General features: G+C 40.2%; 1 protein-coding gene across 1 annotated transcript in view; it reads right to left on the reverse strand.

The window, feature by feature from the left end:
- FAM135B (family with sequence similarity 135 member B) overlaps positions 1-16,513 on the reverse strand; it is a 212,262-nt gene that overhangs the window by 104,058 nt on the left and 91,691 nt on the right. Inside the window, exon 3 of the mRNA XM_052788410.1 lies at positions 13,121-13,200. Within this exon, the coding sequence (XP_052644370.1) occupies positions 13,121-13,200 (80 nt within the window). The remainder of the gene's footprint in view (positions 1-13,120; positions 13,201-16,513) is intronic.

A 16,513-nucleotide genomic window follows, 5' to 3' on the forward strand; every position in this document is an offset into this window, starting at 1 on the left:
CCCGTGGGAAGAACCCACGTTGAAGAATGCGGCAGGTACACCCGCCCTGATAGAGAGCGAAATTTCTCAGCCATGGAAAAGAGAAAAAAAACGCTAGAAGTCAAGGTTGAGGTCAACCCCGCACGGTGGGGTTGAGTTAAAACCGCCAGGTACACACCTTGGTCAGGAATAAGGAAGAGTTGGCCCTCAGCCAATGAGGACTAACATGACCTTATTCAACCACAGATCAGCTTCAACTAGGCTATAAATGGAGCCCTGCTGGAGGGCAAATTGAGTCGGTTCTCCTCAGAGCAGTGGGTCTGCAGTCAGCTTTCCCCTTGGGTCGTGATACCACCCAAGGTAACTCCTGCAAGGTGAGAGCCTGCATCTTTTAGGTGAGTAATATGCGCATTTTGGGTCATCTTTTCTAAAGCTTAAGAATTCTTAAAAGTTGGTTGTGTAATTTTTCCCCTTACATCATTGAACCTGTGTTTTACTAACGTTGTCAGTGTTCTAAATAATTCTGATTGAAGAATAAATTTGATTGAGTTTAACACCTGTTTGATTTTGTGAGCCTCTGCGCAGAGAAGTTCATGGAGGACTGTCTCCTGTGGGAGGGACCGCACGCTGGAGCAAAGGAAGAGTGAGGAGCCCTGCCCCTGAGGAGTAAGGAGCAGCAAAGACAATGAATGAGTGATGAACTGACAGCAACCCTCATTCCCCATCCCCCTGTGCCGTTGGCAGGCGGGAGGTAAAGAAAATAGGGAGTAAGGTTAATCCCAGGAAGAAGGGGGGGGGGGGAGACTGTGTTTTAAGATTTGGGTTTATTTCTCATTATCCTACTCTGATTTGATTGGTATTAAATTAAATTAAATTAATTATTTTCCCAAGTCAAGTCTGTTTTTCCCATGACAGTAATTGGTGAGTGATCTCTCCCTGTACTTATCTCGACCCACGAGCCTTTCGTTATATTTTCTCTTCCCTGTCCAGCTGAGGAGGGGAGTGATTGAGCGGCTTTGGTGGGCACCTGGTGTCCAGCCAGAATCAACCAACCACATTATTGCATTGCATTCATACTTAGAATCACAGAATCATAGAATGGTTGGGGTTGCAAGAGATGTTTAAAGTTTACCTAGTTCCAACCCCCCTAGCATGGACAAGGACATTTTTCACTAGATTAGGTTGCTCAAAGACCAATCCAATAGATTGTATCTGATTTTTTTTTTTGGCTTCTTTCAACAATACAGAGAACACAAAAAAGATGAAGACTAACTAAAACCACAAAAGAAGGAGACATTATATCTTTCTGATTATAGTTGCTAGAAAGGCAATGGGTGTTCCACTTGTTTCTATTATAAAAAGTGATTCATAGAAAGCAGGCCAATCCTTTCTCTCCAGTGGAAATGAAAAAAACCCAACAAACCAAACCCCAAAACAACACTCCAGAAACACCCCTCTCTTAAAAGTTAGCATTGAATATCCTTCTGCAAAGATACACCCCAGTTCAAACACCAGAGCTGTGCTTTGTGCACAAAACTCTGGTTGAAATTTTATGGCTTAGGTTCAGAGGCTATCAGATTAGCTATAAAAATAGTCCTTTCTGGACATAAAAGAATCCATGAACAAATCCTTCAGAACTTTTCCCTCTCATTGTGACATCATTATCCTACCTGGACATAGCTTTTCTGCTGATGGAAGATTTTGAATCACGTGCTACAGGGTATATGTCTCTAGCTATTTAGATTCCTGTTGTTTATCTTACACATTTGGAAAGTTGCTAAGTTATATATATATTTGCATCTTTAAAGCGGTATGCGGTAAAGCATCTTATTTTACAGATAAGACAGAGACAAGGACACACAGTTTGTCCTGCTGTCTACGTTCCCTGTTCTAATCTGTAGGCCAGAAGATTTTTCAGAGCAGTCCCTGTCAGCATTACTGACGGGAAGTTAAACCAACCAACATTCCTTGGCTGGAATAGTAAATTAAGCAAATACTTCTGAAAGGCTCACATGTACACTTGAATGCACAGAAATTTCTCTCATTTTTCTAATTTATGGTCATATCTAATACATAATGTTAAGCTTCAATGCTACCGACCACAGAATAACGTCCTAGAGAACAGTTAATAGAACAGAATGCTTTGCTGAACCTCAAATTCAATTCCTGGTTCATCGATATTCAAGCCTGGCTTCTATTTCCTAGTATCTTCTTAGTCCATTTATGAAATTTATGGTGAAAATATAATCATAGTTTTAGTCTTACAAAATATAAATAAACAAATGCAACTTCCACAATTTCATTTTCAATTAATAAATCACTGTGCCATTCCAGAAGGAAAATGTGAATCCATGTTTTAGATAATTTAGCTTTTTTTTCCTGTTAGTGGCAGAATGAGGTCCAAAGAAAAGAATAAGAAAGTTGTAATCACACTGGTGTCTTCTCCTTTCTCTTATATTTTACCCTGAAAAACCATTTGGAAGCATTATGCAAAATCCTGAATCAAGCTATCATCTCTGATTCTTTGCTAGGAAAGACAAGGGTACCATTTGCGCTCTCTGTATATTGTGTCACCTTTCCTACTTTTTATTATTACTTGCCTAATTTGTATGCATACATACATGAAGGCACAAACTGCAATCACAGCCTTTTTGTGCCAGGTCTTTTACAAACACAATGGAAATGTCTCTCTGCAGAAGTTTCTGCAACTTCTTTTATAGTAAATGGACAGAAATAGGTGTGATTCAACTCATCTTAAAATAGATACGTTAAATTACTCCCTCAAATTACCTGTTTCTCTCCTCTGAATTTAAAGGGAGACTGGTTGATTAGCTTAGGTGGAGACACTCACAGCATAGATATCCGCAGTTAGATAATATGATTTTTACCCTTAGTCACAGGTTCCCAGGGCTTCTTCCATCTCACAGCCATAACTCAGGTTACAGATGATTTGTTGCCTGCCCTTAGAATACAACCTAACACATCATTACAAGACAACTATTTCCTGTTCGTACAGAAAACTTAGTGAAATAAGGTTTGTTAGAGAGCTTATATATAAATCATGTAAGATACTCTCCCCAAGGAAGAACCACTATTAACTGTAACTGTATATACATATGTTTTAACCAATGAATATCTACTTCTTACATAGCAACTGTCATCTATAGAACTCAGGATATTTAAATCATAATTTTTGATGATCTTCTACATCCCATAGTCACTAGGACATCTTAACAACCTATACTCTCAAGAAGCCATCAATCCCTGTGGCATGTCTGTAATGATTTGCCAAGCAGAACACTGGGACATAATCCACCATCCGTAAATATTTTTAAAGAAAGGCTTAGAAATACTTGTGGTCTCCATACAAAAATACAGTTGCACCCTCCTGAAATTGTAGTTATTTAGTTCCTACTAATTTAGACCCCAAAGTCTTTCAGCTCAGATGACTGGTGAGACTTCATATTTATCACCTTGGTTGGCAGCAAAATTTTCAACCCAGAATTTCCTGCTAAATCTGAAGGTAAAACTTATGAAGAGGCTGAGGTGACCAAGACTGTAATCATGCTAAGCAAGCTCCTTACTGAGGAACCCCTCTAACACATGCTGCATGTTCCTTCATATAATCCCTCACTCCTTTCTGCATTTTAGATGCATAGAAGATCTTCCCTTAACTGGTGATTTATAGCCTTCAGCAAAGGTGTCTACACGCTTTCTTTTACAAGTTGAAATATATTAAGAACTGTAGAAAACAGTTTTTAGAAAAACAGAAGGACAAGAGCAGAAAACAGCAGATGACACCAAGTTGGTCAGGAGTGTTGATCTGCTTGAGGGTAGGAAGGCTCTACAGAGCCTGGCTCTGGACAGGCTGGATCGATGGGCTGAGGCCAGCTGTATGATGTTCAACAAGGCCAAGTGCCGGGTCCTGCACTTCGGTCACAACAACCTCATGCAATGTTACAGACTTGGGGAAGAGTGGCTGGAAAGCTGCCCGGCAGAAAAGGACCTGGGGGTGCTGGTCCACAGCCGGCTGAATATGAGCCAGCAGTGTGCCCAGGTGGCCAAGAAGGCCAACGGCATCCTGGCCTGTATCAGAAATAGTGTGGCCAGCAGGACTAGGGAAGTGATTGTCCCCCTGTACTTGGCACTGATGAGACCACACCTCGAATACTATGTTCAGTTTTGGGCCCCTCACTACAAGAAACTCATTGAGGTGCTGGAGTGTGTCCAGAGAAGGGCAACGAAGCTGGTGAAGGGTCTAGAGCACAAGTCTGATGAGGAGCGGCTGAGGGAACTGGGGTTGTTTCATCTGGAGAAAAGGAGGCTGAGGGGAGACCTTATCGCTCTCTGCAACTACCTGAAAGGAGGTTGTAGTGAGGTGGAGGTCGGTCTCTTTTCCCAAGTAACAAGTGATAAGATGAGAGGAAATAGCCTCAAGTTCTGCCAGGCAAGGTTTAGATTGGATATTAGGAAAAATTTCTTCACCAGAAGGGTTTTTAAGCACTGGAACAGGCTTCCCAGGGAAGTGGTCGAGTGACCATCTCTGGAGGTATTTAAAAGACGTGTAGATGTGGTGCTGAGGGCCATGGTTTAGTGGTGGACTTGGCAGTGTTAAGTTAACGGTTGGACTCGATGATCTTAAAGGTCTTTTCCGACCGAAATGATTCTATGACGCTATGATTCTATGAATACACTCAGTTGTGATGTCTGCCTATTTCATAGCTAATACAGATCCAGCACAGTAGCATCTTCAGCAGAATTTTCTAGTATCTTTACAGACCTCTATTCGGTATGTTGTATTCCCTCTGATATATCTTACCTAAAAGGAACATGAGGTTATTACTACGAGGTTATTACAGCTGTCTGTCACACATGATATTGCCCCAAGCTCACACTGAATTCAAGAGATGAGGGACAAACTTTCAGTTTTACCTCTCACATCTGTAGAAAGACAACGCACCTGTTATACAATCTTGGCACCAACTCTGCTCTACCATCCTTTCAGGTACTTGGAGCTCATGGGAATTTATAGCTGCCATGAACTGCTAAGGCAAACCCAGTCTGGTTTTGGCTCTGACGACAGACTTGAAGAGCTTTGCTGGTAAAACAGGGTTGTCTCCTGCATAGAATTCTGGGTACATTTTGTGTTTTTTTTCTCCTGTGATCTATATAAAATTGTTATATGCTGGTTTGCAGCAGTCAATTGTCAAGACTTTCATAATTTGTCACAAGCTATCCATTTTTTAATGCAAATTCACCTTTTTGGCACTCAGTGAACAGGAAATACTAGATCATAGCACAGATTTTAAGCTGTTGTAGGTTATTTAGTTAGCCCATTTTGACATCCCAGTTTCAGAAGTACCTTTCTACTGAAACTTCAGTGTTTCAGGCTGAAGAAAAAAAAAAAAGAGAAGACTGAAGCAATACAAATAACCAGTGACTTCTGAAAATTTCAGCTCTAAAGGCAAAAAAACAGTTGCACCTGCCACATTTATCTGCATGTACTGAGCTGCATATCTGCTTTTCAGAAGGCTCGAAAACTCAGTTGCTGAAGCTTGAAAATACACATTCTTTAGCAGAGTAATAGTCGTGCAGACCCTCCATTTTTACAACTGAGCTAAAATAAGCCTACTTTAAAAGTGCAAAGACAACACTTTCCAGACACAAACGCTTTTAATGCATCATCATTTTCCTATTTAAATGTTTGAAGAGACCTGTTTTAGTTTTGAAATATTATGTTTAGCATATTTATATTTGGAATAAATGCAGATGTTATATTTAGGATAAATAATATCTAAAGGAGACACCATTATTTTTAAGTTGCTTGATCAAAAAGTTCAGAATGTTTTCTCCCTCAGCATGACTTTGATTAAAGCTGCACATTTCTGAGATGAATCCTTTATCTTAACCTTGCCTTTTGACATTTTGAATTAGTCTCCTGGAAAGAATTACATAAAACTACCTTTCTACCCATACATAGATTCAGTGATGATAAAAAGCAAGATGTCCTATCAATTTCCTTGTATGAAAGATCCTAACATAAATGCAGTCTCTTATCACTGTATTGCTCTATAAACTGAAGTTCATTTCTCAGACATGCCCAAATGTGAGATGATAGAATAGCTGACCCACTTAGGATCAGCAGAAAGTTTTGTCTTTGCTTTCTTAAATACTTAATGGTTTGTTAAAACAAACAGAATCTATGCTTTTTGTAATGTTTATTTCTGTTTCTAAACTCATTGCCAGTTCCCCAAGAGCCTTGTTCAGTTAGAGAATTCACATCTGAAAATAATTCTGTGCTTCAGAAACTTAGGTGAGCAAATATTCTTTTGTTCTGTCACCTGTGTAGCTGACACTCCATGTATTTATTCTAAATATTAATTCAGATGAGAAAATTCCCTGAGTAAAGTACGGGACATCAGAATAGGGCACCACATAAGTTTTTCATCAGTGCAGAGCAGCAGGAAACAGTTGTATAGATGCAATTTACCTACTGAACTAGTGTAAATGACTATTCAATGTTTAGAGCTGTGGTGGATTTTAAAGAACTTGCAAGACTGAACCTTACATTAGACTGAAGGCAGCAAGGATCGCTGTGTGGGGAAATCAGAGACACGTAAGTAAACTTGGAAGGGAAGAGAGCTCTGTGAAGGTCCAATTCACACCAGTAGTAGGTCTGAAAAAGCTGTATGGCCTATTTAACAGCAGAGCTGAAGTTCATTCTTGGTCTCAAGCAGCAGAAATACTGTGTTGGCTCTCTCAATCTGAACAACTGGATTCTGTTTCTGCCAGACCTCCAGGTAGCTACTGATGATGAAGTTTTGTGTCTCACACTCACTGCCTGGGGAAGAGACTTGTAGCATGTGTTGGTGCTTACAGGCCCTTCCTAGTTCTGACTTTCTCCACTGTCGAGGTCTCAATTTTGGGTTGGGATGCTCTTCAGCATCTCCAAGACTGTGGCCTAAGCCACTGCCATCTACATGATCTGCCCCAGCTTCTGGCAGGGGAAAGGGAGGCTGTCCTGCATAGTTCAGGGTCTGCAATGGAAAATCTCCCAGCCACAAATACATCTTTTCACCTTCTGTCCTTTGAGCCATTTATGAAAGGCCTTGACTGGAAGAGGATTGAGACATACACACAGAAGTAGTGCATCAGTCAGAGATCTCTTTGGTTTACTCCTTTTCATCTTTTTTTCTGTTTCTTTCTTCTTTTCTCTTGGAATATCATGGAATTAGGTCTGTTGAGATTGTGGATTAACAGTTCCTAAAATGTCTGATCATCTCTTATAATCCCTCAGCTAATGAGGTTCTTTAAGACAACTCATCCCCAAAATAACTTCTCTCACAGTAAGCTCCCCTCTAGATATAATTTGTATTTGTCAGCTATGCTTTAGTTTATATATAAAATGCATATTTATTTTCAGATTAATTTAATAAGCTTTGAAAACAAAACCATGTGTTTGTAAAAGCATGAATCTCTCCCCCCTTTTCTCATGCTTCAAAAGCAGTAAGCTTATCTTCACTTAACGGAGGTAGAAATTACCTTTCAAAAAGTTACTGAAACTAATGACTGCAATTTCATACTGTTCCACAAGTCGTGGTGTTGTTTCTTCTTGCTCTAATGAACAACTAACTGCAAATACTTGTTTTGACTGCATTAAGAAGCCATTTACAAGAAAAGGTTTTTCTTTAATAATCAAAGTAGAATTCCTTCACCAGGAACTTCTTTGAGATATCAAATACTAATAAAGAGATTAGAATCACTAATTGTTTATTATAAATGGGCACAAACAGTTCATTAAGGAGCATATCAGAAACATAAATAACCCTTCAAATTAGGTCTTAGGTGCAAGGTAGTCACAGATCAACATTTAATTTATAGGAAAGGGCATTCAATGTGGGTGTTCATGAACTTGTATTGCACAATGCAGACAGAAGTTACAGTGATGCTCTTCGTTTTCTGATGCTCTCTCCTACTTTCCTTTTTGCATATCACAACTTAATTCATGCTAATTTTTTCTTGTCACCTAAAGTCAGTTATTCCACTTTATGAGAAAGCATCAAACTGTGTATACATGAAACATCTCTACAACACCAATCAAAAGAGTTAATGTGTAATGGCAGTGACAGCTACTTTTTCTCGACTTGTCTGGAACAAATATTGCATTTTATCTCCCCTGCCTTATATGAGATAGATGAAGAAAGAACCACATTCCTTGGCTGTCTTTGGCTTTCTGCATGCTTAGACAATAACCTAATTTAACTGACTAAAATTAGGTGGAACACTGCTACCATCTAATAAATATTAGCCTAGCAGGTAATAATTTTTCTTAAATACTTTATATTATTTGCAATTAGATTTTCAGGCCAAGTTTTCAAAAATAATTGTCTATTTGAAAAGTTTTGAAAATTGGCAATGTAGTACTTCTGGATGGGACAAACAAAGGAAATCTGGACACAAATCAAAGTCCTAAGTAATTTCTTTAGTTATATGCTATACAAAATAATTTTTTTCTTAATGTTCACCCACCAAAAATATTTCCTTGGCCAGTAAGGTAAACAGCTAGACAAGCTGGTAGGCAAGCAGCTATCCATGGTTGCAGTGTATAAGAATGAGGCATAGTGGGTCTAAGAACAGAACTTATTAAAAAACCTGACTACAACTTTCACTGATAAAGAATAATTCTCTCTCAAAACAATAATGCATCCAGGTGGTGTGTAGACTACTGCAAAACAGTGCAGATGAAATTAAAATTTATACTTTTCCTGAGATTTGGCTTAACTGGTATCTTCAACAATGTAATTCACCCACATATTCTTCATAGGCAATAATGCTGCTAAGATTTACCCCATGCATACCACCTTCCTTAAATAATCCTTACCTATACTGTTTTTCTGGCCTCCACCATTCTCCACGCTTTCAGGTAGAACAGGAAATCAAGATAAAACAGCTAATCCTAACTGTTTCTGACCAGTGTTATTTCTCCCAGTGTTTTGACCAATGATCTTGTGTGCTTATGGGTAAACTTTACAATACAAATGTTTTAAAGATATGGTTTTTAGGTAAGCTCCTGCAGTTTTTCATCTTGTATGTATATAGCCTGGAAATCACTGAATGCGCATTCCTAACTTCTATGTATCCTTGTCCCAGAATTTATACAGTAGCCTAAAAAATTATAGAATACACTTAGTGGATCATAAAACAACTCAGCCAAGGAGCTAATTATACAAATGTGCTACTGTGAGATGGCATATTCACTTTCCCCATTCCTTTAGCTGTTCGTTCTTGAGTCATGCAGATTCAGCCCACTGTGTGGTACAGGTGGACACCAACACATGGCAACTTTAACAAGCCATGCTACTGAAGAGCACCAGAAGCAAAAGCCCCATAAATCCACTCAGAAAGGCATTTCTAGAGTTTAGCTTTAAGATATGTCTGCATTTGCTCAGCCCTGCAGAACTGATGCTGAGGCCAATGAAGTATGTGCTGTTATGAGCTGCACAAGAAAAAGCAGAGAGCATAATTTGTTCTTTATAAGCCAGAAGCAGGCTGCATCAGTCATGATATCTGTTCAGGGACAGGAAGCTAAATTTCACAGGGGTTGAAAACCTGCATGAGAGCAACTAAAGACTGTGCACAACAAGCCTTGTTCCCTCTCTCCTTTTCATTGCTGAAAAAGTCACCAGCCACCAGTCTTCTCTTGTCTCTAAGGAAACCAACCTTGCTAAAAATGCTTGGGAGTATGAATGAAATGTATGTATTTTTATGAATATATATATGTGCATATATATATATGCTACATGGCATATTTATGTTCATACAGCCTGACTCAATACAAACTAATGTGCTACTTTGATGACCTAAGTGACCCAACCACAGGAGCTACTGTGCTCCAGCACAGCTCCTCTTTGCTTCAACTGGGGCACATAGCCCATTCTCCTCCCACAATGTAGACAGGATGCGGCCAACACGTGGACCATGTAGTAGGTCATCAAGGCTTCCTGTACAACCTGTCAGCCCTGTGCCATGGATGGTGTCCTTGCTGTTCAGATTTGGCTGGCAACCACCAAAGGAATGCCCAATACAGGCTTAAGCTTCCCCTCTGCTGAATTCTTGAAAACTACTTATTTTTTGGCCTCTGTTGCTGAAAACATCTAGTGGGAAGCAAACAATCAATGCTGTGAGTTCCCATGGTTTGATTGTAAATCCTGCAAAATTTAATAAAAATAAAAGGCCACATGCACTGGAAGATGAATACTACCTCTAATTTATCTTATATATTTACATATTTTATATATTTTATTATTGCATATATTCACAGATTTTACTTTATAAATTTACATAATTGTTTTCAAAATATATTCTCAGTTCTCATAGATCCTACGAACCTGATAAGGAAAAGATTAAAAATATTTCCTTTAAATGAAACTCATGTATCATCCCACCTATTTTGCATTCATTCTTGGTGAGGTAGGAGTTTATTCACTATTTTATAACAAACTTGTTTTGTTATAATACTACTTTAATAGGAGTGTCTTATTGAAACATGCACAGCAATTTAATTAGTCCAATCGCAGCTATCCCCACACTGAGAGAGATCAGAGGCATGAGAACAAAAAGAACATTATGGCCTGTTTGCCTTTAAGTTCAGTACCATTAAACGATGCTCTCTTGCAGACCTAGGAAATCAATTAGGAAGTACTTGCAAAGATAGCCAAGGAAAAACTGTCTAAAGCCTTAACAGCTTAAATACCCCCTGTCTTGATGTTAGCCCTATAAAGCTATTAGACTCCAGTCTGGATTGCATTAGCACTATGGAAGCCAGCTGCTAATCCTGTAACCACACTGCCTGCCTCGCCTCTCTCCTGGCCATGCTTTTACATGAATTGTTTCTAGCAGAGGTGAAAAAAGATGGGACACTGAAGATGTATCACGCAGAAGAAAATAGTAATCTGAATAAAAAGTAAATGTAGAAAATAGTTCAGTTTCTTCCTTAAATAATATAGCCATTGCTGGTTCAATGCAGAACAGAAGTAGTTTGGGGTTTTGTTTGTTGTTGAGGGTGTTTTGCCCTTAGAAAGCAAAATTCTAGCGATCTTCATACTAAGAGTATTTCATTAGTTCAAGATTACTTATGCCAGAAACTACTGTAATTTGAGGACATTTTCAGAGAGCAAAGGAAGTCCGGGGGATTCTGGATATGCCAAGGGCAAATTACACTGGAACATGATGAAAAATAATTCTCTTTCTTCCTTGGAGATTTTTCACACTAAGAGGTTTTCCAAACATTTATTTATTTATTTATTTCCCAAATAAATTCCTTTATTCAGATTTTGAGTTTCAGAATTGTTTTTCAGGTGATTTCTTCATATTTTTGCACAACTATTTTCATTTTATACAAATATAATTTGCCTAATAATTTTGAATTTTAATGTATCTTAGTTAATTGAACCAGACTTCCAAACCGAAAAATACTTTTTTACTTAGAGAAAAGAAAACTTTTAATCCACAAAAGAATAACTGGAATATTTTCAAATATAAAAAGTAAAAAAGCCAGAATGTGATATCCAAGCTCAGGAACTCAATAATCCTGCACTCACATCTTTTTATTCCTCTCTGCATGACATCATGTCAAAAGGACTCTATAAGTTATTCTCTAAAAGCTATTGTTAACACAACAGCTTTTGTGTATTGGCTTTGCGTGGCAAGGTTTTGGTAGTGGGGGGGCCACAGGGGTGACTAGAAGGTGCTAGAAGCTTCCCCTATGTCCTGCAGAGCCAATGCCAGCCGGCTCCAAGATGGACAGGCCGCTGGCCAAGGCCAAGCCCATCAGCAACGGTGGCAGTGCCTCTGGGAGAACAGATTTGAGAAGGGGGAAGAAAAACTGCTGTGGAAGAGCAGCGGGAGAGAGGAGTGAGAATATGTGAGAGGAACAACCCTGCAGACCCCCAGGTCAGTGCAGAAGGAGGGGGAGGAGGTGCTCCAGGCGCCGGAGCAGAGATTCCCCTGCAGCCCGTGGGGAAGACCACGGTGAGGCAGGCTGTCCCCCTGCAGCCCAGGGAGGTCCACGGTGGACCAGATCTCCACCTGCAGCCCGGGGAGAACCCCACGCCGGAGCAGGTGGATGTGTCCGCAGGAGGCTGTGACCTGGTGGGAAGCCCGCGCTGTAGCAGGCTCCTGGCAGGACCTGTGGCCCTGTGGAGAGAGAAGCCCACTCTGGAGCTGGTTTGCTGGCAGGACTTGTGACCCTGTGGGGGACCCACTTTGGAGCAGTCTGTGCCTGAAGGACTGTACCCCATGGAAAGGACCCACACTGGAGCAGCTCTTGAAGAACTGTAGCCCATGGGAATGACTCCCATTGGAGAAGTTCATGGAGGACTGTCTCCCATGGGAGGGACCCCATGCTGCAGCAGAGGAAGAGCGTGAGGAGTCCTGCCCCTGAAGAGGATGGAGCAGGAGACACAACTTGTGATGAACTAACTGCAACGCCCATTCCCCATCCCACTGCCATGCTCAGGGGGGAGGAGGTAAAGAAGTCGGGAGTGAAGTTGGGTCAGTGAAGAAGGGATAGGCTGGGGAAAGGTGTTTTAAGAATTGCTTTTATTTCTTATTATCCTACTCTCATTTGATTGGTATTAAATTAAAATAATTTCCCCAAGCTGAGTCTGTTTTGCCCGTGATGGCAATTGCTGAGTGATCTCCCTGTCCTTATCTTGACCCACGAGCCTTTCATTATATTTTCTTTCCCCTGTCCAGCTGAGGAGAGGGAGTGATAAAGCAGCTTGATGGGCACCTGGTGTCCAGCCAGGGTCAACCCACTACACACTGAAACAATTTTAATCCAGAAATCGCCTCTAGTACACCAACTCTTTCCATTGTCAGCAAGGAAAGCCACATATAAGAGAGACTGCTTGCAGATAAGATGGTGAGAATTTCCTCTGCTTTTCTGACAGACACAAGCACCAAAACTCAAATTCAACTCAGCCCAAACCCATACCACAACAGAGAGCTGAACAGCCACTGATCATTAGGGTAATTCAGGTTTGGATTCAAATCCACGCTCACGCGTTTCCCACACACACTCTCCTCCTCCATGCTGCCCCACCTCCAGTCATGTCACATCCCTCTGGGACGTGCTTACCTGTCTGTCCTGCAATCGTAGCGAACAGCCTGTGGGGAATCCTGGATGGGATCTTCAGTCCCACTCTTATCTGGTAATACCTGGGGAGAAAGAATTAAAAATGACATAATGTTAGATAGGTGACCACTTGATCCAGCCTAAAATTCTGTAAGAACACATCCTGGGCATCCACACTCAAACAGAAGTGCTCAAGAGAACAGGCATGCTCAGAAGCACTGAGTCTTTTCTTCTGTTTTTCAGTTGTAACTAAAGTGGGTTTATACTGATTTTAATCAGGCCCCTCCTATTTTACAGCAGGCAGAGTGGACACAATGGCCTGATGTGTGACAAATGAGGAAAGATTGTGAAGAGCTCTTGGCTTCTTTTAGGGAAAAGAGACGTAGAGAAATATCTATGCTAAAAGGCAGTGAGATCAGACAAGGAGTGACAAAAATTTAATACAAAACAGAAACAGGAAACTTCTATGGGAAGACAACAAATCTGTTAATCTCACATCTAGGAAAATTAAATTTATACGTAGTGATTATCATTCTGCTGCTCCATGTTGAGGCTACGGTATCATGAAAATGTTAGCGTTAATCATATCTAAACCAGCTGTATTCTAGTTATTTGCTATCCCGTAGGTGATCACTCTGTTAGATGAAGGAAGACAGAAAAAAAAACCATCAGCAATTTCACTGGCTTAAGTTACACATGGTGCAGGTTACTTTAGAAAGTTTGCAAATATGAGCTCAGTCTAAACAGAGAAAAAAAACTTCATCCCAGTCTTCCCTCATCACCACTTTCATGAACGAGGAATAAAAGTCAGTGTACGGTACAGTACCTAATCCACTTCGTTGTAGCTCAGGATACCTCCACCTGTTTGCAGATCTCCCACTGACCTGCTGTAACACCCCCTTTCTCTGTATTTTCCCTCCTATCCTTTGTTTGGTCTATTTGTTTACAAATTCCTCATATCTCGCAAGTACTTGCAGATATTTTCAGCATTATTTTTGTCTAAGACCCTAAATACAGATATAAAGGTTAAATTATAACTGTAAAGGTCTACCCAGCCCCTAAAGACATTATGACACTTAGCAGAATTATTTCCTCAGAAGAATATAACCGTATCTGGAAATGAGCAGTTAAAACACCTAGTTTTCTGTGAACTGCTGTATAAAAACCAGCACATACAGGTTACACTTACCAATAAAATCTTTGCTAGGGGTGTAATAGTAGATAAACCAGATCTGTCTGATCTTGACTGGGAGAAAAAAAAAAACCACTTCAGAGGCAATTGTGTCATGGTCCTTCACAGCTGAAAGCTCACATTACCCTACCTGTTCCAACTCGCAGATGCTTGCCAACTTGGATATGGTTCCAGCACAACCTTTGAAAATTTTAGGTATCTGTTTTAGGCAAGAAATTGGGCATGAAAATTCTCCACTTACATTTGAGTTTTCAGAAAAGAAAATAAAAGAAGCTCAGATTCTAAATACACACAGTATCTAGTTAAAAATAACAACAACCAAATCTAAATTGCCTGATCTTTCTCTCCCTTACACTGTCCTTGTGCTATGGTAGGAGTTTTTAATTAATGCTATTGCTCCTGATTTCTTCCAGAGCAAGTGCAAGAATTATGCCTTAAGTCACTTTGTATTTTCATTAAAATTACATGCAATACAATCTTTTAAGTTACAAAAATACCCTATTTGGACTACTCATACAGTCTAATCATTTCCAAATAACAGCAATGTGGTATTAAAGGAGGATTACCACAGTAGAGTAACGGGATGCTCCTCAGTGTGCAGATATTAATGTTTTACTACGTGTCCATTCCATTAGAGTTATTTCTAAGAATAGCATCGTATAACTATTTGGCTACCTCTTTTAGATTTGTGCTGTTTAAGATTGTGGTGGGTTATCTTTGGCTACGGGCCAAATTCCCACCCAGATGCTCTCTCACTCCCCCTCATCAACAGGACAGCGGGAGAAAGTAGGAGGAAAAATAAGATAAGATAAAGACAGGGACATCACTAACCAGTTACTGTTACAGACAAAACAGACTAAACTGAGGGAAAATTAATTTAATTTATTCACAATTGGGTAGTAAGAAATAAAACCAAACATTAAAACAACACCTCCCCCCACCCTACCCCAGGCTCAGCTTCACTCTTTCTGACTCCTCTCCTCCCAAGCAGCTCAGGGGGATGGGGATGGGAGTTACAGCCAGTCCATAAAAGCCCCTCTCTGCTGCTCCATCCTCTTCACACATTCGCTGCTCCACTGTGGACCCTTCCACAGGCTGCAGTTCCTTCAGGAAATATCCAACTGGCTGCCTACTGCCACGCTATGGTAACATCTGCCTTCCCTCATCATGTGTCTCATGTTCAGAAGCATCTCAAGCAGCCCTAAATACTTTCATTAGAAAACTGTTTTCCAGTGACTTGGCTGGTGCTCCAGATTAAGTCACCTGAAGCTGAGGAGACTATACGTAGGTGCCTGAGGTGCCAGTTTCAACAGCCATGTAGTCAAAACTCTCAGTAGACTTAGGGACATTCAGCTCCTAAGAGAGGATGCTGGGCAGACCTTGGCTTCACTCATCATCTGGACTAGAACTGCTGACTACTATATAGCCTTGGATATCAAAACCACGTGAAAATATGTCAGTACTGGTGACTTCATAACAAGCTTATTTCCACCCTTTATTATTTCCTTTGCAAAATGGACAAGGTGTAACAACATAAAAGAGCTAGGTCTTCATCATATTTTAGCCTTTCCCTGTTCATCCCCTTAATTTTGGCAAATTAATTTGAATGTCAGAGATACTCTAGAAGTCATAAATAGACATCTTCCCACGTACCCACCAAGTTCAACTGCTGAAAACAAAAACTGCATAGAAAAGTCATAGAAACCTAAGGAACTCTCAGATTAAGGTTAAACTCTAAGGTTAAATGTCCAGACGTAAAGCAAAGCTGGAGACTAGTAAGGTCTGCAATATTAAGGAATGCAGCCAAAAATGCCACTCATTTTATAGGTGACCAAACATGTTCTCATTCTTAATAAAAAGTATGATACTAATCAGTTACTAATAAATGATTTATTGCAGATTGATTGGCACCTGATGCCAAAAGGTCTGGCCTCAGTAATGCAATGGCATAAAGCAATTCCGGTATAAACCATCATGGAACTAGATACATTCTTCCTAAAGAAAGACTTTAGGGAATGGTCCTATGCCCAGAAGACACAAAAGGTTTCTGAAGATCCTGTTGTTTCCAGCTCTGTGCAATTGTGCATATTTATGCATTTCAATGGTCAATTAGGTTAATGGCAGAGAAGGACAGCAATGTAGAGGACTGTGAGAGACTGAAAGAGTTAATGTCTCAAACATTGTGGTGGGGAAAGTTCTGCATA

Source organism: Harpia harpyja, chromosome 5 (assembly GCF_026419915.1).
Source record: "Harpia harpyja isolate bHarHar1 chromosome 5, bHarHar1 primary haplotype, whole genome shotgun sequence".
Classification (NCBI taxonomy): domain Eukaryota; kingdom Metazoa; phylum Chordata; class Aves; order Accipitriformes; family Accipitridae; genus Harpia; species Harpia harpyja.